This window comes from Mustela nivalis (genome assembly GCF_964662115.1).
Source record: "Mustela nivalis genome assembly, chromosome: X".
Classification (NCBI taxonomy): Eukaryota; Metazoa; Chordata; class Mammalia; order Carnivora; family Mustelidae; genus Mustela; species Mustela nivalis.
This window is the reverse complement of record NC_139040.1, coordinates 113457437-113476454: the sequence shown is the minus strand read 5'-3', so window position 1 is coordinate 113476454 and position 19018 is coordinate 113457437. Positions and strand designations below refer to the sequence as shown.

The window sequence follows — 19018 nt, the reverse complement described above, 5'->3', positions numbered from 1 at the left end:
GAGCCCAGGGTGGCCCCATGATCCGGTTTTCAAGAGAAGCCAGGAATCCCGATATTCCGTAGAGAGGCTCAAGTTTGAAGCCTTGGCAACCAATTTTTTTTAAATAAAATTTTGAACGCTGGGCCAGACTAAACCTCTAGGCTGACTTTTATCTGGGTCAGTTGGGAAACGGTACCCTAAAAGCACCCTTGCTCCTCTCAGGGTCCCATGCCTCCGAGAAGGGCACCTCTCCTGTTGAACAGAAAAGCAGTAGGATCTGCCCACAGGGCGCACATCTGTCTGGGACACCACTGGCTACCCCTCAGCTCGCCTTAATTTAAAGGGGGCAGAAGGGAGGCCAGAAGTCGAAAAACCTTCAGAGATCATGCTCAAGGTTTTAATTTGTCCAGGAAACAGACGGAGTTAATCTTGTGACTCTTCCCCAAGACTTGGGGGCTTATCAAAGTTCCCAGATGGGGGTTCCGGGAGGGCTATGGGCCGGGGATGAATTCACTGCCCTTCGCCGCTGCTCCCTTCTCGTGCCCATCCCCACCTCTTAACCTCCAACACACGCGCGCATCAACATGCCTTTCCCAAGGCAGCATTTAAATTCGTTTGGCAGGAGATGCAAAGATCAAGGAAACTCCAGAAACACACCTCCCTATCTTGTGTCAGGGTCTTAAGAAAAGCGCACTAAGCCCCAGACCCTCTGGTCAGACTCCCCCAGCCCCTCCATCCTGTGCTCCCATCCGAGACTTAAAGCCACCTTGCTTTCCCTCCCTGTCTCTCCCTGTCTCTCTCTGTCTCTCTCTCTCTCTCTGTCTCCCTCATTCTCTCTCCCCTCACCTAAATATTTCTTAATTGAACGCTTTGCCGTGGAGCTTCCTTATAGCAGTTTAATAGATTAACTCATCTGAGCCAGCCTCAAATTTCAGATTAAAATTCCTTCATCCCGAAGGCAGCATTATCAGGTTGTTGGAGGCTGTTTTCAAACCTTGGTTTTGAATAGCAGCGGCTCTGCATTAATTTAACCACTAAGCTAATAAGTAGGTTTCGTTTTGTTATGCTAAGCTTTATTGCTTTTCTTTTGATCAGAATGGTGTTGTTGAGCAAAGCAGCAGACAAGGCATTCTTTGATGAGGGAATTAGCGCTCCATTCTTCCTCTATTATTCATAGCACAGTGGAATATGTAAGTACCTGAGGGTGTCAAAGGAGCGCAGGTTCTATTGCAAAGTGCTCGCCTTGTTTCTCTCAATAGCTGACTATGAGATGATAAACCGCTTAATACACTGTGCTAATTGGATGAGAGCAAAAAGAGATGGGAATTAAGGCGAGGCAAAAGGAGAAAGTGCAACCAGCCTTCAATTCACTCTTTCACCACTTTACCAGCACCAAAGGAGGCACAAGCTTTCTATAAGCAGACTAGAGGTTTTGTGCGGAGATAAAATGAACGTGTTAGTGGATTCAAGTAATACACTAATTATTGCACAGTATAAATACCACTACTGGTTTTATAACAGGGAGGTAAACTTCTTTTGAGAGGGTTATAGGATTGCTTGGCAGTGGTGTAGAACCTAATAAGGGCCCAGAGTAATAACCCCCTGGATTAACAAAATTGCTGCTTGCAGAAGTATGATTCAGGCTTTTACGAAGATTTCCGGAGAATTGAATAAAAATGACTGAATGACATTTCGTAATGTATAACTGGTAATCGCTCCCTTTTCTTTAAAGGAAAAAATGTATACTTCAAAGTGGACCGTTAATAACGTCCAGAGACAACACAACTTTTTTCCTTTGAAAAATTCTCCCCCCCCCCCACCACGGCAGGTAGCGGGTTTCCTACTCCCCACCTCCAGCCAGCCTGCCACTGGCAGTGAAATACGCAGTTCCTCCCTGGGACTCAGGGTTCCAAAATACCCTCTTAGGCCCCGTTAAAGACCCCCTTCATCCACACACACTGTTGTGTATACACATGCACACATGCTCACGTACACATTTTTTTGCCCTCTAAATGCAACCTCAACGGACCCGTGTATACTTTTCTTCCCTCTAACATCGGCCCCCTCTTCTAATCCAGTAAGATCGCTACACTCAAAATGATATGAAAAGGAGGACTGTGGGTGCCTTGTGTCTGGGTTGTACAAATCCAAAACAACAGTAATAAATGTTTGCCCTGATTAGGGAGAAGAGTGGGCTAATAGGAGGGGGAAAAAATGGGAAACTGGCTGGGGCCAATACTGGTGACTTCAGCTGAACTCTGAGTTTCAAGTCCCAAACCTTCTCCAGTAGTCCCTCTCTCTAATTCCCCTAACTTCCGTCTTCCCCACCACAAACCTAGGATCCCCACCCCAACCGTTCGCATTCCAGGCCATGGGTGGTTGGTGACAGAAGAACACAGGGGCACCTTCTGATAATATTATGACAATCTTAATCCCTTCTTGCCTTTCCTTCCAGGGCCTTATCCAGATCTGGCTAGCCTGTCTGAAAATGTAGCAAGTTAACTTTCCCCTTCTCTCACCCTTCCCACAGAGTCTCCCGATCACCCCTCATCCCAGGATTCTGTAGGGGTGGCCCTGGGAAAGCAGGTGGTGGGGCATTCTGCCCTGGGTGTGACAGGGGACAGCCATGCCCCCATCGCTGGGGCTCTCCTGAACTCCCCTGGGCTCGGCATGTCCTCCAGGATGGAAGAGGTTTGCTTAAGGTTTGGTGGGGGGGGGGGGTCAGCCGCTCCCAGCACTGTGACTACATTCCCAGATATTGGGGCCAAATTGGGTTGCCATTCATTAATAATGCTCACAATAAGATTAAATCATTCTGGAAAATCTCATAAAATCCCCCTAAGTACGCTCCAGTGGCTCTTTCCAATCCCCATCATTCAGCACTTGGGGAGGTTTGGAAGGAGAAGAAAATTGGTTTCTTTGCTTTTAATGCTGCTTTGAAAAGATACTCAGGGTTTGTCATGCGTGACATGTCACATGTTTAATGTGGACTTGCTGGAAGTCAGGGGGTCTTTAGCGTGTGATATTTATGGGGAATATTAAGTGCAGAATGAGGTCCCTCCAGCTGGGGAAAGTTGAAAGAATAGGAGGCCCAGGACCGGGCTTGTTTGTGGCATCAGAATGACATAGGATTAAGAGTTTGTAAAACAAGGCAAGGGGTTCTCATTGGCCAGTAATAAATGTAATCCTTGGAGGTAATTTCACGCAATTTGCTTCTGCTCCATGGAAGGGTCAAATGAGAAAAAATGACTTAAAAAAGAGTTCATTAACAGGAAGAATGGTACTGTTTCTCGTATAACATCCAACTGGCAGTCTAGAGAGGAAAAAAAGCCGTACCTAAACAAAAAGCCAAAATCGAGGGAAAATTGATATTGACCACCAAAAAAAAAAAAAGCCTTTCCCTCACTCCCTCTTCTCCTGCCCTCCCCTATCCCCACCTCCAACTCCTGAGTAACCCTGCCCACCCCAGGAAAGGGGCCTTCACACCGGGAGATCCTGTGGAGTCTGGAGGTTTGAGGCACTCAGATCGCGAGGGGACGTCCTAGAAAGTTCCCGCCTGGCCTGCTAAACTCGAGAAAGGGGTGTGAGGCCGCAGTGGCTGAAAAGAGGTGGTGGGAGGGCCCGCTCCCCCTGACCCCAGGCCGGGCTTCTGCTTTCGAGCTCCGTCCTTGTGAGTCCGGAGCCCGCGCTCGGCGGCGGTGGCCCCACCCGACGGCCCAGGGCCAGAAAGCAGCCTGGGCCCCGAAGCCCGTGGGCGCCTTCCCCAAAGTTCCCAGCAGGCGGGGGCTCCGGATTTCAGCGCCCGGGCGGGCGGGGGGGGGGGGCGACCCGAGGGCACCCGGGCCCGAGAGCGGCAGCTGCTGAGCGGGTTATCCGCCCCCGAGTTGCCGCCGACCTCTGCCCGACCCCGCACCTGCCCCTAGGCCGCGCACACTTGCGCTCCCGGCCGCAAGGGGACCCGCCCCCCTTCTGCGGGGCGCAGCCCGGGAGCGCGCGCCGAGCGGGACGGCAGGCCCGGAGACTCGCCCCCGCCCCCGCCCCCCGCGGCGCCCGACTGGCCCACGGCCTGGCGGGGCGGCTGGCACCCGCTCCGCGAGCCCGGTAGTCACGCCGCGGCGGCACCCCACCCCCAGCCTGCCCCTCTCCCCAAAGGTCCGGCGCGCTAATTACTACAAATTGAAACTAATTAAGCTTCTCTTCCCTTTCCCATCACCCTGGGAGCATCGGCGAGACCCAGCCCCCGCGGGCGGGCTTCCCCCGCGGTCACCGGGAGGGGCGCAGGAAGGGCCGAGGCGAGGGAGGGAGAAGCCACGGTTCCCGGCGCGGGGAGTAGTGCGCCGAGGGGGTTACGGATTGCAAATCTGATCGGGTCTCCTCAAGAAACCTGAGTTGTTTAGATTTTTTTAAACGTATACATTTGCCAATGCCTGGATAAGTGATGTAATGACATTTGTCGAGTTAAGATCTGCCACTTGGATACCCCTCGCTGCCTTTCCATCACTGTTTCTGCGTTCTTCTCTCTCTCCCTCTCCCCATCTCTCTCTCTCTCTCTTTCACACACACACACACACACACACACCGGCGCGCGCGCGCGCGCGCGTGCACACACACACCCTCCTCCCCGTGGGTATACACTGTGGAGCCCGCCCCCTCGGAAGCCAGCGCCTCGGCTTCCTGCTCTCGCCATTACCTGTCATCTCGGACTGCGCGCTTCCTTGCTACGTGGCACTTTCCACGAACAGTTTCCTTCACCTTCCAAGCCAAGACTCCTGCTCGCTTCAACTTTCTATCTCCACCGTCAACAACGCCTACAGTCCACCCACCGCCCACCATGCAGCCCAACCCACGTCCGTGGCCCCGCACTCTCAGCTCCCGCTGCGGCACGACCCGGGGGAGGCGAGGTGCGGCGGCAAGCGCTGCGGCGGCGTCCTTAACTCGTGGACGAAACCCGAATGCCTTCGAGGATCAGATTCAAACCTGGGGCCTCTGCCAGGAGAACGCGCTCGCAGATAAACTGAGAAGGTGCCTGAGCGCTGGAACCCACCCCTGGCCTCTGGGGGGCCCCCAGTGTGCTGACCCCACAGCGCCTGCATATAGCATTCACACTTCCTTTTGTTAAACATATAATTTTTTTTTTATTTTGAGCGTGACACTTCTCCACTAGATAGCAAGGAAAAGTGATAACAATTACACATTACACAAAAGTACTGTACCATTGCCTTTATCTTGAAGGTTTCGGAAGCCTCTACAGTTAATAAGTTAAATAAAGGGCTTGAGTACATAAATATTTGTCTAGGAACCCTACCGTATCTACAACACAGTAAGAATCTACAGGAGGACAAACTTTTACCATACCACGCTGAGTGCAATTGCGTTATAACATTTCAAATATACAAAGCTCTGTTCTTTTTTTTTTTTTTTAATAACAATGGTATGTACAGAATCAATAATCACAGTTTGGTGACTTCAACAGTCCATATTCTAGCAGAGTATTTCCCTTTGGTTTGATATAAAAACCTTGGTTGGTGTATGATAAAGAAGAGAACAAGAACAAGACGCCCCTTTCTGTTAAGTGCACTGTTAGCTATCTTACAGATTCGCGTTCGCTTCCCTGGCCCTGGCTTCACACCGGGGCCCACGCTTGGGAGATCAACTTAGAGCGCCAAAATGCTGTTAAAAAAGAAAAAGCTAAGTGGGGTGCCAGGAGGAAGAGAGGTTGGGTTTTTAAATTTTTTAACTTCAATACCAGGCGTCTTGGAGAGAAAACCTCTCCGATATTTTCAGCAAAGTAAGAACGGGAGAGAGTGGGCGTTCGAGTGGGAGCGAGGTTGGCAGTGGCGGGGGAGGGGGCAGGGGCGGGTGGACAGCCAGCCGAGGAGGTGCCACGTCCGGTAGCGCCAGGGGCTGCCTTGCCCGCATCCAGGCTGCTGCGAAGGCGGCTGCGCTCTCTCAGTGCCGTCTCGGGAGTGTGCTGGTCCTCTGTTTCCATTTGGTCTTGAGTGGTGCTGAGTGAGGTGACCTTTCGGGGTGCGCCCGGGGCGCGAGGGTGGAGGGCAGCCTTTAGCACACCTCCTTGCCCGTGCTGGTGCCCGGCAGGATGTTGAGCTGCGTGAGCTGCGCGGCGTGCTCCTTGGCCTTGAGCCTCAGCGCCGCTATGCTAGAGGCGCGTCTGTCTGCGGCCGCAGTGGCCGGGTCGGCCAGCGCGCCCGAGGCCACCGCGCCCTCCACGGCGGGCGTGGGCTGTCTCAGGAGCGCGGCCGCGGTCGACGCGCTGGTCAGGGGGGCCATGGTGGAAAAGAGCCTGCAGGGAGAGCAAACAGCGCGGTCACGGCCTCGGGAGCTGAGCGCGGCGCCAGGGGAGGGGGGGGTCAAGGGGGCAGGGAGGGGGGCGGGCGGGCAGCGTTTCCCGCCGCCTCCCACCCGGGGAGCAGAAAGCCATAGGAGGGTGCAGACGGGCGCCGCCAGAAGCAGCCCTGAGCCGCAGGGCTAGGGTGGGCCATGGGCTGGGGTACAGGTGGGAGGCTAGGGTGCTCTGAGAGGGCTTTACTAGAGCAGGGAACCGATGGTGTGTGGCGGGGGTGGGGCGAGGCCCAAGGGCCAGGTATCCAGAGGGGATCTGATCCAGGGCGGAGGCAGGTCCCGTGGCCCAATACCCAATGGCCCCATTGCCGGGATTCTGAGCTTTCGCATAAGAAGGGGCTGTATTCTCAGGCCGGGAGCTCCAGTGGCCAGGAGAGAAAAGAAAGACAAAGAGGAAAAGAAGAGAGATGGAGGGAGAAGTAAAAAAGAGAAAGAAGGGAGAAAGTGGGATCAAAACCGATCAAGACTAATGCTGCAGACTTTGTACTCTCCCTAGGGCGCCTTGGCCGGGGACTCCTCTTGCTCGGAAAAGCTGGACTGGTTTGCTGGCCTTCCCGCCGACACGGCCACCCTCCCGCGGCAGACTGAGCCGCCAGTGCCCAGCCAATGACCGCGAGGTGGGGGTGGGGGGCGCCCGCCTGTTGATTTCCGCTCGACAGGCCGCTCTGACCCGCCAGCCGCCCAGCGTCCCGGCGCGGCAACACTCTTTCCCCATCGCCTTCCCTGCGTCCCGCAGCCTCTTACCCAGAGAACCCCGAACCCGCGACCCCCCCGCGCGCTCGCGGTGCACGGCAACGTGCAAGCCTCGGACCCCAAGTCTGGGATCCCAGTCCACGCCACCAACTCCAGGCGGCGCCGGGATTGGTCCTTGTGGCGCCTCCACCCGCTTTCTCACAACACAGCGGACCTGCAGCTGAGGCCAGAGCCACCCCCCCACCCCCTGCCACCCGCTACTGCCACCCCCAAACCCCCTCATGTCCCCACCCCCTACCCCCCCACCCCACCCCCCGCCAGGCTTCTGGCTCCGAACTCCCGCAGTGCCAACTCGGAGTTTCCACGATTAGAAATGAGCCCACTGGGGATTGAGGACAGCCTCCTACTTATCCCAAGTCACACTCCACCCTTCATGCCACCCCCACCGCACTCCTCTTGCAACCGCTCCAAATCTCTAAGTCTGGTACTCCAGCCATGGTCTGCCAGCTTTTACAAGTCACTTGTCCGAAGGAAAAGGGGGTGGGGGTAGGGTTGGTTCAAGGGACGCAGGACTTAAAGTTGTTTTCCCAGAAAAAATGAAGTGTGGCCTGGAGGGGGTGTGTAAGATGCCCCGGTTCCATAGGTAAACTGAGTCACTAACTACACTTCAGTGCACTGTTTATTTTATCGGTTCGTTACATGAAACTACTTTTACTTAGTGTCTTTTTTTGAAACTTTTCTCTAAGATGATTTTTGTTAAGTGGCTGCGCAGTTGGATGAATCTGTTATTTCTTTGTTCTCCCAAAGAGAGATCATTGAAGCTGCATTCAGTTTTATTTTCACTGCACTTTCCAACTTAATACATCCCTCCTTTGTTTCTTTGTCTGGGTGATTATACAGACTTTTTATTTCACCATTCGATGCTCATTTAAAGAAAGGATATTATAATATACGATGAACTGTTTCTTTTATTTCGTTGTCTTGTGCTGCCGTGAGGGTGGGGGGGGGTGTTGCACATATGGGGGTATGGCTGGCAGCGGGTCATTTGAGTGACAGAGAAGTTAGAGTCTGGGGAAGAAGAAAGAATTCTTTGCACCCAGAGGGCTGGTGGCTCCAGGGCTCCTGTGGAAACCAGAACTGTGTTCCTCTGCCAGGCTTTGGGGTATGGGGAAGGATTTTTGCAAAATCTGGAGTCATCTCACCTCCGTAGGATACACCTGGGCACCGTTACACACATACCAGCTATGGCCTGAGTGGTTGCTGCCTTCAGCTGGTACTTGTACAGCTCTCACTGAACACTCCCAGGCGACAGGGCGGTTGTTACTGCCACCACCCTCCCCTTTGCTGCTCAGTCCCAAGTCATTCCCTTCGAGATCCACACTGTCTGAGGCAAAATTAGAGAGTATTTTCTTTGGCTAAATCTCTGCGGGTTGGCCAAAGAGCAAAGATGTGTGTGGCCGCGGCCTGTCTCCGGCCTCCTCCCTGACCCCAGCCTCCGTGTGTGTATGAGACAGACAGACAGACAGACAGACTCCCCGAGGCCGCGCGTTACCTGCCGAACGCAGGGCTGATGAAGGCCGGGTGTCGGAACACAGCGGCTCCGAGGAAAGTGCTCAGGCCCAGCGGCGCCCCGCTGGGCGGCAGGCTGGCCGAGCCTGGAGGCGGAGGTAGGCTCGGGAAGGCGGCGGCAGCCGCGGCAGCGGCGGCCGTCCAGGCCGAGTCAAGCGCTGGGTGGTGCGGAGGGAAGGGGCTTGCGTCCAGGTAGGGGCTCAGCGGGTGGGTGGCCGAGAGCGGCCCGGGGAAGGGCAGCCCGGGAGGATGGGTCTGCGCGCCCGCCTTCTCCCGCTTGCGCCACTTCGCCCGACGGTTCTGGAACCAGACCTGCAAAGCGGAGAGAGCCGCGGTCGGCGGGCGCTGGGGGCGCGCCCCGGCCTCCTCCCCGCCCCCCACCCCAGTGCCGCGGGGCCCTTTCTTCTTTCCACCGCGGCTGGAGCCCACTCGCCCCTCTCTGGCCTCCGGCTATTCAACGACACCTCTGGGGCCAAACAGGCGGCGAGAAGGAGCCCAAACGTAAAGCCAGCAGGAAACACGGGGCCGGCAAAGCCTTTCCAGGAGCGCGTATTTGAAACAGCCTAGTTCCTTTCCAAGTTGGAAGAAAGTGGTCAGAGAGTTTAGAGAGGGGGAAACCGAGGTTTAAACGTCGCCGCGAACATCTGCTTGCGGGGCAGCTTTAAACACGTCGCTTAAATCTCTCTCAGCCTCAGTTTTCTAATCTGTAAAATGGTGATATTAAAACTGCTGTGTGGAATGTATAACGTGTAAAGCATGTGCAAGCTCGCCGTAGCCTGGGACTCTTGGCAGTGGGCAGCCACCCCGAGATGAACACACATGGGCTCTCCGTTGCCTGTCAGCGGTTCCCGCCTATTTCAGGTTTACCCAAGAGCTGGCAAAACCCCCGCTGTGTTGAAAAGGGGATCTCGGGGAGGCGGTTCATTTATTCTTTCCAGAAATATTTGTTGAACACCTAAGAGCACTAAGCTGGGTTCTGGGGCTTGGGGAAAGCTGGGCGGGCAGGAAAAGCTGGGTTTGCCCCAGCAAACAAGCATACAGTGTAGAGCAGTTCTCTGGGAAAGGAAATATAGGGCCTGTGGCCTGCCATCCGCGGGGGCTCCGTGCGGGGCCTGCTTCCCGCCAGGAAGGCGCTGACTGCCAGGCCCAGGTATGCAGCAAACCCTGGACCAACAGAAATCAGAGCGCGGACTACCTGTAGACTTCACACATCTTCAGAGCTAACAAGTCCTTGATTTCTTTGCGGGATGTGGTTTAAACAGGTTATTTAAATAAGACAGTTCTAGGCTTGGGGGAGGTTTCCAGCATAAGGTATCTTCCTAATTGTTAATAGAAAGCTGTTTTAGTAGAGACCTTCACCTGAGATGTGGCAGCTACCATAGTCTAAAAATAACTCCCAGAAGCATGAAATTATTTTTATGTGACCTGCTCATCACACCCACAGCTAATAAGATATGCTCCTTCTCCCCTGAAGGCATTAATATTTTTAGGCTTGGGGTGATGCCTGCACACGAGTCTAAAAATTAAGAATGAACTCCAGGACTCTCCAGAGTTATATGAAAATATAATGTAAATGATCGCAGAGGGCTCGGTGTGTTTTTTTAATTGAAAGACATCCGTGCCTTTCATATATACACACTTGGAAGTTGTCCTACTAGCCCTGGGAGCTAAGCTGGGCTCGCCTTCTAGACAGCCCCCTATGACAAGAGAAGTCGAGAATCCACATCAGTTGATTATTTCAAGCTACTGAAAAGGGGGCCATCCATAAGATGCCACAGCCCTCAAACAATCTATTTGTGAATTAGAGAAACACTCTAGTGCAGAAATTCAGAGGGGCTTGGAAAAGTAAGACTAGATGGGACCAGGCTGGGTGGGCAGCTTTTGTGTATCCAAATCTGTCTAGACGAGAATATCCGCCACTCTCCGATGGCAGTGAAAGGAGTGGAGGAGGGGAGGGGGGCAGGGGAGGCAGAATGCCCTCAAAGAACGTGGAAACCTTTTACAGACAGATCGTCTCTCCCGGCTCAACTGCAATCATCAAGATGTCCCCCTGCAATTCCTCATTATTGAATTAATACCTCTGAGGCCCCCCAAAGGTAAACGAAAGGGCTCTAATAATTCATATTCACTTAATTACATCTTCTCCAGTGAATAGGGAGAGAGGAGAAGGGGAGGGGGCGCTCTCTTTCTTTTTAAAAGTTATTTAACTTTCCCACGACTCGTTCCCCTGAGCTGAAAATACGGAGTTGCTGTCACATCTCTGTTTGACAATGGAGAAATGTGTCAACAGAAAGGAGGGGACAGGCCTCATCATTAGCCCTCTAATGCAAGAAGCTGTTGTGTATTAAATGAGCCATATGGAATTTATTGTGCTTTATCAGCGCTTGATTTTGACTGTAAAGTGATTCACTCAGCTCCTAACCCAGGGACATCTGTTTTCTGTTGGCCATCGGGGCTGCCCAGTGTTGATCGTCTCTTTGGTTATGAGGCCTGGGTTCGGAAATGCACTCTGGTATGGGGCTGCAAACACCTTTAATAGCATTGCACTCACTCCCTATTAGATCAATGTGGGCTCATTGCTATAAAAAATGGGAAATCAAATAGCATTAGCCAGCTCCTTGTGCGGGCGGAGGGGAAATCAAACAGCATTTTGCCTTCAAATGGCCCTGTTTGTTCTAGCACTAAGTGGGCTTTTATGAAGCCCGATTGGAGACTTAATCGCAGCCAAATACCTGCTTGGAGCTGAGCGGATTTGTCTAACAACCAAATCCATGCTCCATCCCATTATTTCAATCAGGAGAAGTCAGTCCTCCGATTGTTTCCTACAGGGGCCATGGAACCGGGGGGCTCCTGACTGCAGTGCTGAGACCCTGAAATCCCTCTTCTGCTCCTAGACCCCTTCTCCAAGGCTCCCAAACCCAGAAACCTTCCCTTCCAAACCCAGGTCTTCACATTTCCGTCTTTTTGTGCATGAGTGTTTGGGTCAATTTTTTTTTTCTGATTCTGCTTCTCTTCGTTTTATGAAGGGGGTCTCAACCCACCCCAATTCATCCACTCCCCCTCTCTCCCACTCTTCTCCCCTCCCCGCCCCTCCCCCTCCCTCCTCTCTCTCTCTCTCTCTCTCTCTCTCTCTCTCTCTGCTGGTGCAGCTCACCTGGACTCGGGCCTCAGTCAAATCCAGCCTCATGGCCAGTTCCTCCCTATAAGAAAGCGACACACAGACAGGAGGTCACAGCAGGCTCCGGCAAGCCCTCTCAGCCACCTTCCCCTTGCTGGCAGGCCTCCGCCATTAGGGTCTCCCCTGGCTGCCTGCCTCACCCCCAAACAGATGGGCCTCAGGAGCCCTTCACCACCGAAATGCCTACTGTTTGAAAACATAAAAAACACACAACACATTGCTGGGTATAAGATATTATCTTGTATCATACTATATTCAAGAGTGACAGGGGTGGCTTCTTGAGTCCATAAACCTAACTGGTACTCGGATTCCCCCTCAATCTCCCGTAAGCCAGAGTTGTACAAGAAACACACATGCACACAATGCTTACTGCCTGTTCTGGCCTAATGTTACATGGGAGAAGAACTCAGTATTCAACCAAAAATTATTTTCCTGCCCTTGGTGTCTTTCTGCCTTGAAATTTTTTTCTACCTCCCCCCACCCCATTCTCCCCCTCCTTCTCTCTCTCTCCCTCTCCAGCTCTTTGCCTTTCCCTCCATCTCTCCCCCCCCTGCCCCCCTCCCTCCCTCCCTCGCGCCTTAGGTCATACTCCCCATTACCCTCTGGAGATATGTTAAGCTTGTTAAGAGTTCAGTGGGGTAATTTTTTGATTAAACAAAATTCTGCGCACCTCCTGACTCCAGTGCCCACTACAAACCCTGCCCATCTCAGGGGAAGTCAATTTAACTGAAACCCTACCCCGTCATTGCCGTTATTACTGCGACAATTAAGGCAAATAGGAAACCATTAAGATGCTGTAAAATGGCTTACGACCTGTTTACCGAAAATATGAGCTCCAGAGAATAATTGGCTCTACCCCCGCTACTATGAAAGATTGGGGGCCACCCCAGCCTGGGACCCGGGTCTGCACTGCCCGCAGGGCACAGGTCCACACCTGGAACTTCAGGGCCAGGAGAGGAAACCGGGTCACCGAGCGAGCGCTTTCCCTTGCCTCCCGCTGCCGTGAGCACCAGCAAATCTAAAGCCACACTTGTGGCCGGCTCCCCCACCTGAGCCCAGGAACTCTAGGTAACCCCCAGTGGGAAAGAGGAGGGCACAGGCTGCCGGAGTGGAGCTGCTCGCCTTCCAGCACGCTGGTTCCCCCTGGAGAAGCTAAGAAAGGGCAGACCTGGATGCCCAGCGATACCTCATCATTTTCTTCTTTTGAAACACACACGTGTCACAAATGCAAAAAGCAGGGCGGCCACTTAGCCAGTTGGTAGCACACACCGATTTTGAAATCTATGTTCTTTTTAAAGATGATGAGGGACTGGATGGTATAGGGGAGGACCAACTTTAGCTCGAGGGTGACCAAGTGTAGTGCCTGCCGGCATCAGAGCCACTTCTTTTTCATGACTGCTTAAGAGAGTTTGGCAATTACTCGCCAGATCAGCGTCACTTTAGAGTTGGCTCCGGCCTCCTGAGCTCTGAGCCGCGATTCCTCCTCCGGCTCAAAGGGGCGGCCAGCCTTCCGCTTCTAAACCGCTGATGGAAAAGCTGCACGCGTCTTGAGCGAAGGAGCTGCCTGAGCTTGACAAGCTGCTGCGCCAGGCAGATACCCATCGGTTTCTTCCTACCCACCGAGGGAAGTTTGCCCTGCCCCTGGCTCCTCTCCCCGTCTGAGCCCAGACCTTGACCTTCGGTGGGAGAGGAAGCCTCCCCCACCGCCGGCCAGCGCCCCAGGTTGGATGAACCAGTCATCTCACCTCTTTCCCCAAACAGTCCGGCAAGAGGAAAGTGGAGCGTGACCAGGGGGAACACCCCGGCTGGACAGCCGTCCAAAGAGAAAAATCCCCCTCCCCGCGCTGTGTTGTCTCCCGACCGCCAGGCTGCCAGCAATCCCGGCCCGCCCCTGTAAACCCGCGTACAGTAAACGAGTGCTGGGCTTAACGCGCGTGTGCGAAGAGAGCACAGGGACGAGCGGGGAAGACCCTGGCTGCTGCCCCCGCGATGTGCAGATAACAAACCCTGCCCAGTGCTGACTTGCTCCCGTTATTTCAGAAGTCCTCAAACGACAGAACTGGAATCTTTTTAAAGGCCTTCTCCGCAGGCACGGGCTCCAGCTTCACTGTGAACAGCGAACAGCGTAACTGATACGCACCAGGCTCCTGGGGCATCAGGCGGGGGTGGCGAACGCGCACCACACAGCGGCCAAAAATAGCCCCTGTTTTTGCTTCCTGAGCCTGGCCTGGGGCCTGGCCGGGACCGCAGCGCCTGGGGTCCGGCGTCTGTGCTCTGGGGAGCGCGTGCCTCCAAGGTGGCGCTTTCGGGCACTCTTTGGAGAGGCTGTTTTTCTCTAACTAAAACTTGTAATTTGACAAAAAAAAAATTAAAAAAATTAAACTGGAGAGACTTTGGGAAGGAAAGGAGTGATCCCAGTCCAAACTTAAAGCGCGGAGTAGGGGTAGGGTTGGGTGCGCGTAGTTTTTTGTGAGTAGGAGTGGGTGCGCTGGGAGGACACACCTGGGTAGAGTTCAAGAGCCAAGTCCCTGCCCCAAACCCGGGGCCCCCGCCCGCCCGCCTTCCCTCTCCGGGGCCCGCTGGCGCTCTCTCCGAGCTACCGCCGCGCCCGCCCCTCTCGCGTACCTGGTGAAGACGTCTGGGTAGTGCGTCTTCTGGAAGGCCCGCTCCAGTTCTTCCAGCTGGTAGCTGGTGAACGTGGTGCGGTAGCGCCGCTGTTTGCGCTTCAGCAGCCCCTCCTCCGAATCGCTGCCCGCCGACAGGCACACGCTGTCCTCGCCGTCCTTGCCCTCGGCGTCCTCTGGGTGCAGCAGGAGCTCCTCCTTGGGCGATAGCTCGCCTCCCTCGGTGGCCACGGCGGCGGCGGCCGCGGCGGCGGCGGCGGCGGCGGCCACCCCGCCAGTGGAGGCCACGGCGCAGCGCCGGGGCTCCTTGAGCAGCGCGCGGGCGTCGTCCTCCAGCAGCTCCTCCTCGTCGTCCTCCAACAGCTCCTCTTCCTCGTCTTCGTCCTCTTCATCCTCCAGCAGCTCCTCCTCGTCGTCCTCTGCGCCCGTACCGCCGCCCGCCGCCTGGGCGCCACCGGGGCCGCTGGCCGCGCCGAGGCGCTCGTCCGGGTGCGCGGCGCCCCCCGGGCCACCCAGCTCGTCCAGCGCGGGCGGCGGCGGCACGAAGGGCGCCCCGTTTTCGCGGTACGACTTGCTGCGGCTGATGCTCACCTGCGGTGCCTGGCTGATCTTGAGTGTGTCCCAGGCCGCGGCCGCGGCGGCCGCGGCGGCCACCGCAGCCCCCGCGCCGTCCGGCCGCTCCCCGGGCCGCGCGGCTGGCGGCGGCGGCGGAGGGGCCTCCCCGCGCGGACCCGCCGTGGCCGTGGCCGCTGCCGCAGCAGCTGCTGCGGCCGCCGCCGCCGCCGCCGCGGCGCCCTGGAGGAGGCGGCCCCCGCCCGGGCCGTACAGGCGCCGAAGCTTGGGCGGCAGGTGGAGCTCAGCCTCGAACGGGGCGCTGCTGCCCTTGGGGGAGCCTGCGGGCAAGGGAGAGCGGTCAGCGCACTAGCCAGCCCGGCGTGCCCACCAGAGCGGCCACCGGAGGCCAACCCACCACTGCTCTGTCGGCCCCTAGGCCCCGGCCCCCCTCCCGCGCGCTCCCGGATTTGGACCTCCTTCGCCCCCTTCCCCACTTTTCAGGCTTTTTCTTTTTTTCCTTCTCTCTTTTTTTCTTCTGTCCTCCTCTGTCCCTCTCATCTCTCCTTTCCCTCTCCCACTCTTCCCTTCATTTCCTTTTTCCTTCCTTTACCTTTTTCTTTCCCTCTCTTCCTTTCATTTTTATTTTCCTTCTCTTTTTCTCTTTCCTTCTCTACCCGTCTCTCACGCTCTTTCCTCATCTTTCTCCTCTCGCCCTTCCTTCCTTCCTTTCTGTGCGCTTTCCCCGCTCACTCTCCTCTTCCTTTCTTCCTTTCTTTTTCTTTCCCTTTGCGCTCGCGCTCTCGCGCGCTCTCTCTCTCACTTTTTTCCCCTCTCCATTTCAGGGCAAGGAAGAATCTGAAAACATTCAACAACTTTAAAAAAAATCATCACCACCCTGGAAACTTTACGCAGGACCTCTGCCCGCTGCTCTGCCACGCAGGCCCAGGCCGGCAAGAGGGGCACTGCCCGTGGGCGACCCCTGCGGGGACTGAGGAAGCGGCCCAGTGGCCCTGAGCGCGGGCCTTGCCGCAACAGCCCGCCGCGGGCGGGGGACGGGGGCTCCTAGCACAGAAAGGCAAAGAAAAATCGTCCTGGGGAAAATGGGCTCGGAAAGGCCTGGGAGGGGGCGGGGGGGGGCACAACAGGCACAGGCCGCTCTATCCCTTCGAGGAAGCGCCTGGCACAGGTGCCACTGCAGGCTAAAAAAAGAAAAGGAAAAAGCCAGTTTTATTTTAAACTTCTCCTTCTCCGCCATTTGCTCCTGTCTTCCAAGGGGCGCTGCGGCTGGACCGCTGGTTTTCGGATTTTAAAAAGAAACCAACAATTCTTTCCCTGTGATACTTCTGAGGGCAGCTCAAGGCGAAACTTGAGCGTAACAGGTTCGGGGCAAAACGACGGTTGCTTTGGAATTTTTAATTTTAGGGAAAAAAAAAACCTTTTAAATGTTTCAACTCTATTTTTAAAAAATAACACAGCAGAGAAAACATAGCACCCAGAAGCGCACATTTCATACATTTCAAATACAATAAGGAGCATTTGGGTAATCCCAGGGAGATGTTTTCTACAAAGCTTGGGTTTAAAAGGTCACAAGTAAGCTACAATCAAAAAAAGAAAAAAAGGGCTGACGGTTGGGGGCAGATGGGGGTTGTGGAGAGCACTACAAATAAAGAAATCTTCCAAAGAGGAGAGACCAAGGCTCAGTCTACCTGAACACCCCTATTCACAGCTTTAGGAGTCCTTGTCTTCAAGTTGTTACAAGGGTCCACCCGGCACCTGCTGTTTCTGACCGGTGGCCCCTCTTCAGAGCACCCCCAAGGCCACCAAAGGAAGCACTGAAACGACCTAAAGGCCAATTCTGAGACTCTAAGCCCCCCAGCCCCCACCAAAGCGAAGCTCGGCCTGTGCATCAGGAAGCTGAGAGGAAGGGAGAGACAGCCCCTAGCGAGATGTTTGCTGCTCTTTGAGGCACCAGGCCTCAGAGTTGTTCTCTGTCATCCATCTCCAGCTTGATAACCCCAGGCCCCTGGCTCCGAACATCAAACATCCAAACCAGTGTCCAGCACTCTTTGCAGGTGCCTGGCGGGCGCAGCCTTACCTTGCACAGCCTTTTCCTGGTCGGCGCGGCTGGCCAGTGGAGCGGGCAGGCTCTGCGCGGCTCCCAGCAGCCGCATCTTGCATGGGCTCCTTCGGCCCAGGATGCTGTCGATGCAGTAGGAGGATAGCAAAGTTGGAGATTTACTTTTGCACTCGGGCCTCTCGGAGCAGCCCTCCTCCTGGTACTGATTGCTCATGGCTGGGTTTTTTTCCCCTGGACGCAGAGAGCCGGGCCGCTGGCTGCCTCTCCTGGAGGGTGGGGTGGATGGATGTGTGTTAGGGAGTGGGGTTAGATGGCTGGTTGTAATGGATATTACTGCGATCTCTGTGCCTCTCTGCCTCCCTCGGTTGCTGGCTGCTAGCTCCCGCCCTGCCCGCAGCCCAAGCTCGCCCTCTCCGCGCTCAGGACAAGCAGTAACAAGTGTAGTGAGCGGCGGGCGCGGAGCTCTGGAGTCTCTCTCCTCCACGTGCTGAGAGGCGCCCTCTGATTGGCTCTCGCCAGAGGCCGGGCTGCGCTGGGCTGCGGGCTCAGAGCAAAGCCTGGACTGGAGTCCAGAAAGGCCGGCGTTGGGGAGAGGAGTTGCGGAGGATAAGGGGACAGCGGGCACTCACCCGAACTATTTTTTTTTTTCTTTTCTTTTTTGTTTTTAACTAACAATTTTCTAAGTTCTCCATTTTCTTCCTGTGGATTCTCCTTTAACCCATCAGGCCTGCCCCGAAGCTCTAGCTTATTCTGATGTCAGGCCTGTGGGTGCCACTTGGGCGCCTTGCGCCCCTTCCACCAACCAGAGGACCTCGTTTCCTGGAGGCAAGGCCTTGAGGCTCGCGTTCAGACCGACTTGGTACTTTGCAAAGCCAGGGCTGTGCTTCCAGGACAGCGGCCTCGATCTCAGTGGCGCCCAGTCGCCGTGCCCTTTTAGGCCGGACGGGCCTCCGAGGTGTCAGGGTGATGGCCGAAAGTAAACATTACTGTTTGGGCGTTCGCTTTACTCTTGTGGCCCGACGCCTTGAGCTGCTAATCTTCACCCTGAGCCCGGAGGTTGCTCTCGGGTTCGTAGCGGCCCCCAACCTCTCTCGTCTCCGTCTTGACCTCTGGAAATAGTCCTTTTGAGGACTAAGCTCTGCCAAAGACCCGCGGCCTTCACTTGAGCACCCATGGGTCAGAACGGGGCAGGCGAGTGTCAACAGAGGAGTCTGGGAGTCTCCCCCTCCTCCCCAGACTCGCTTCTCTCTTCCTCCCGCAAGTTCGGGGCTGTCACCCCGAGACTGGACACTCTCAAATCTCGTGCAGGGACCAGACCTGTGGGGGCCCTGAGTTCTCCCGGGTGGGAAGGACCCAGGTTCGGCTTCTACCAAGCGTAAGCACCTAAAATTCTGAATTCTTAAGGCCTGGCTACCATTAGCAAAAGTAAGAGAATGAGCCTGTGGTTGAACGCGTTTCTTACCAAACAACTTCCTGCGCGTCCAGCGCTGAGAATCGAGACCAGCCAGGACTGAAGTTGGGCCAAGCCTGGGCGAGGGGCTAGCATGGACTCTCTCCCTGCCTGGGTGCAGGGCTCAAGGGCCAGTCAGCCCCCCCCACCCCCCACCATGGTAGGCTGGGAGCGAGGGTGGTGGGCGGGAGAGGGTTCAGGGAGGGGGAATCCACGCCGGGTTTTTCTGTCTCAACCCCTTCAATGTGTCAAAGAGAAAAGCGTTTTACAAAGGATTATACTTGAATCACTTACAGTCAGTATTTAAAAATACAAGGATGCATAACTGGGATTTTTTTTCCCAGCCATAAACATCTGCATAAAACTTGGATGCTGGTGGGTGGGTGGCCAAAAGATTGGGCTCCCTTGGCAGGAGTATTCAAGACACAACTTGAGGGGGATGAAGGGTTGGGAACAGGTACATTAATAATGTTAATACTGATGCTGGTATTACTACTACTATTAGAGGCAAGAGGGGAAAGATGTCTGTGTCC

General features: G+C 55.2%; 1 protein-coding gene across 1 annotated transcript; it reads right to left on the bottom strand.

Annotated features, from left to right (window-relative positions):
* Positions 1-5125: 5125 nt before the first annotated feature.
* On the bottom strand, positions 5126-17478 carry ARX (aristaless related homeobox). The gene is made up of 5 exons (XM_082716961.1): positions 17054-17478; positions 14405-15296; positions 11756-11801; positions 8585-8913; positions 5126-6280 (listed from the first exon to the last, which is right to left on the bottom strand). Exons 1-5 carry the CDS (start codon positions 17247-17249, stop codon positions 6040-6042), a joined length of 1704 nt encoding a protein of 567 aa, XP_082573087.1. The 5' UTR covers positions 17250-17478; the 3' UTR covers positions 5126-6039.
* Positions 17479-19018: the final 1540 nt, after the last annotated feature.

Coding starts and splice junctions, on each gene's coding strand:
- ARX (XM_082716961.1), bottom strand. CDS start 17,249: ATGAGCAATCAGTACCAGGAGGAGGGCTGCTCCGAGAGGCCCGAGTGC. Junction 15,297..17,053: donor CCAGGAAAAGGCTGTGCAAG/GTAAGGCTGCGC, acceptor CCTTGCCCGCAG/GCTCCCCCAAGGGCAGCAGC. Junction 8,914..11,755: donor TGACTGAGGCCCGAGTCCAG/GTGAGCTGCACC, acceptor TCCGCTTTGCAG/GTCTGGTTCCAGAACCGTCG.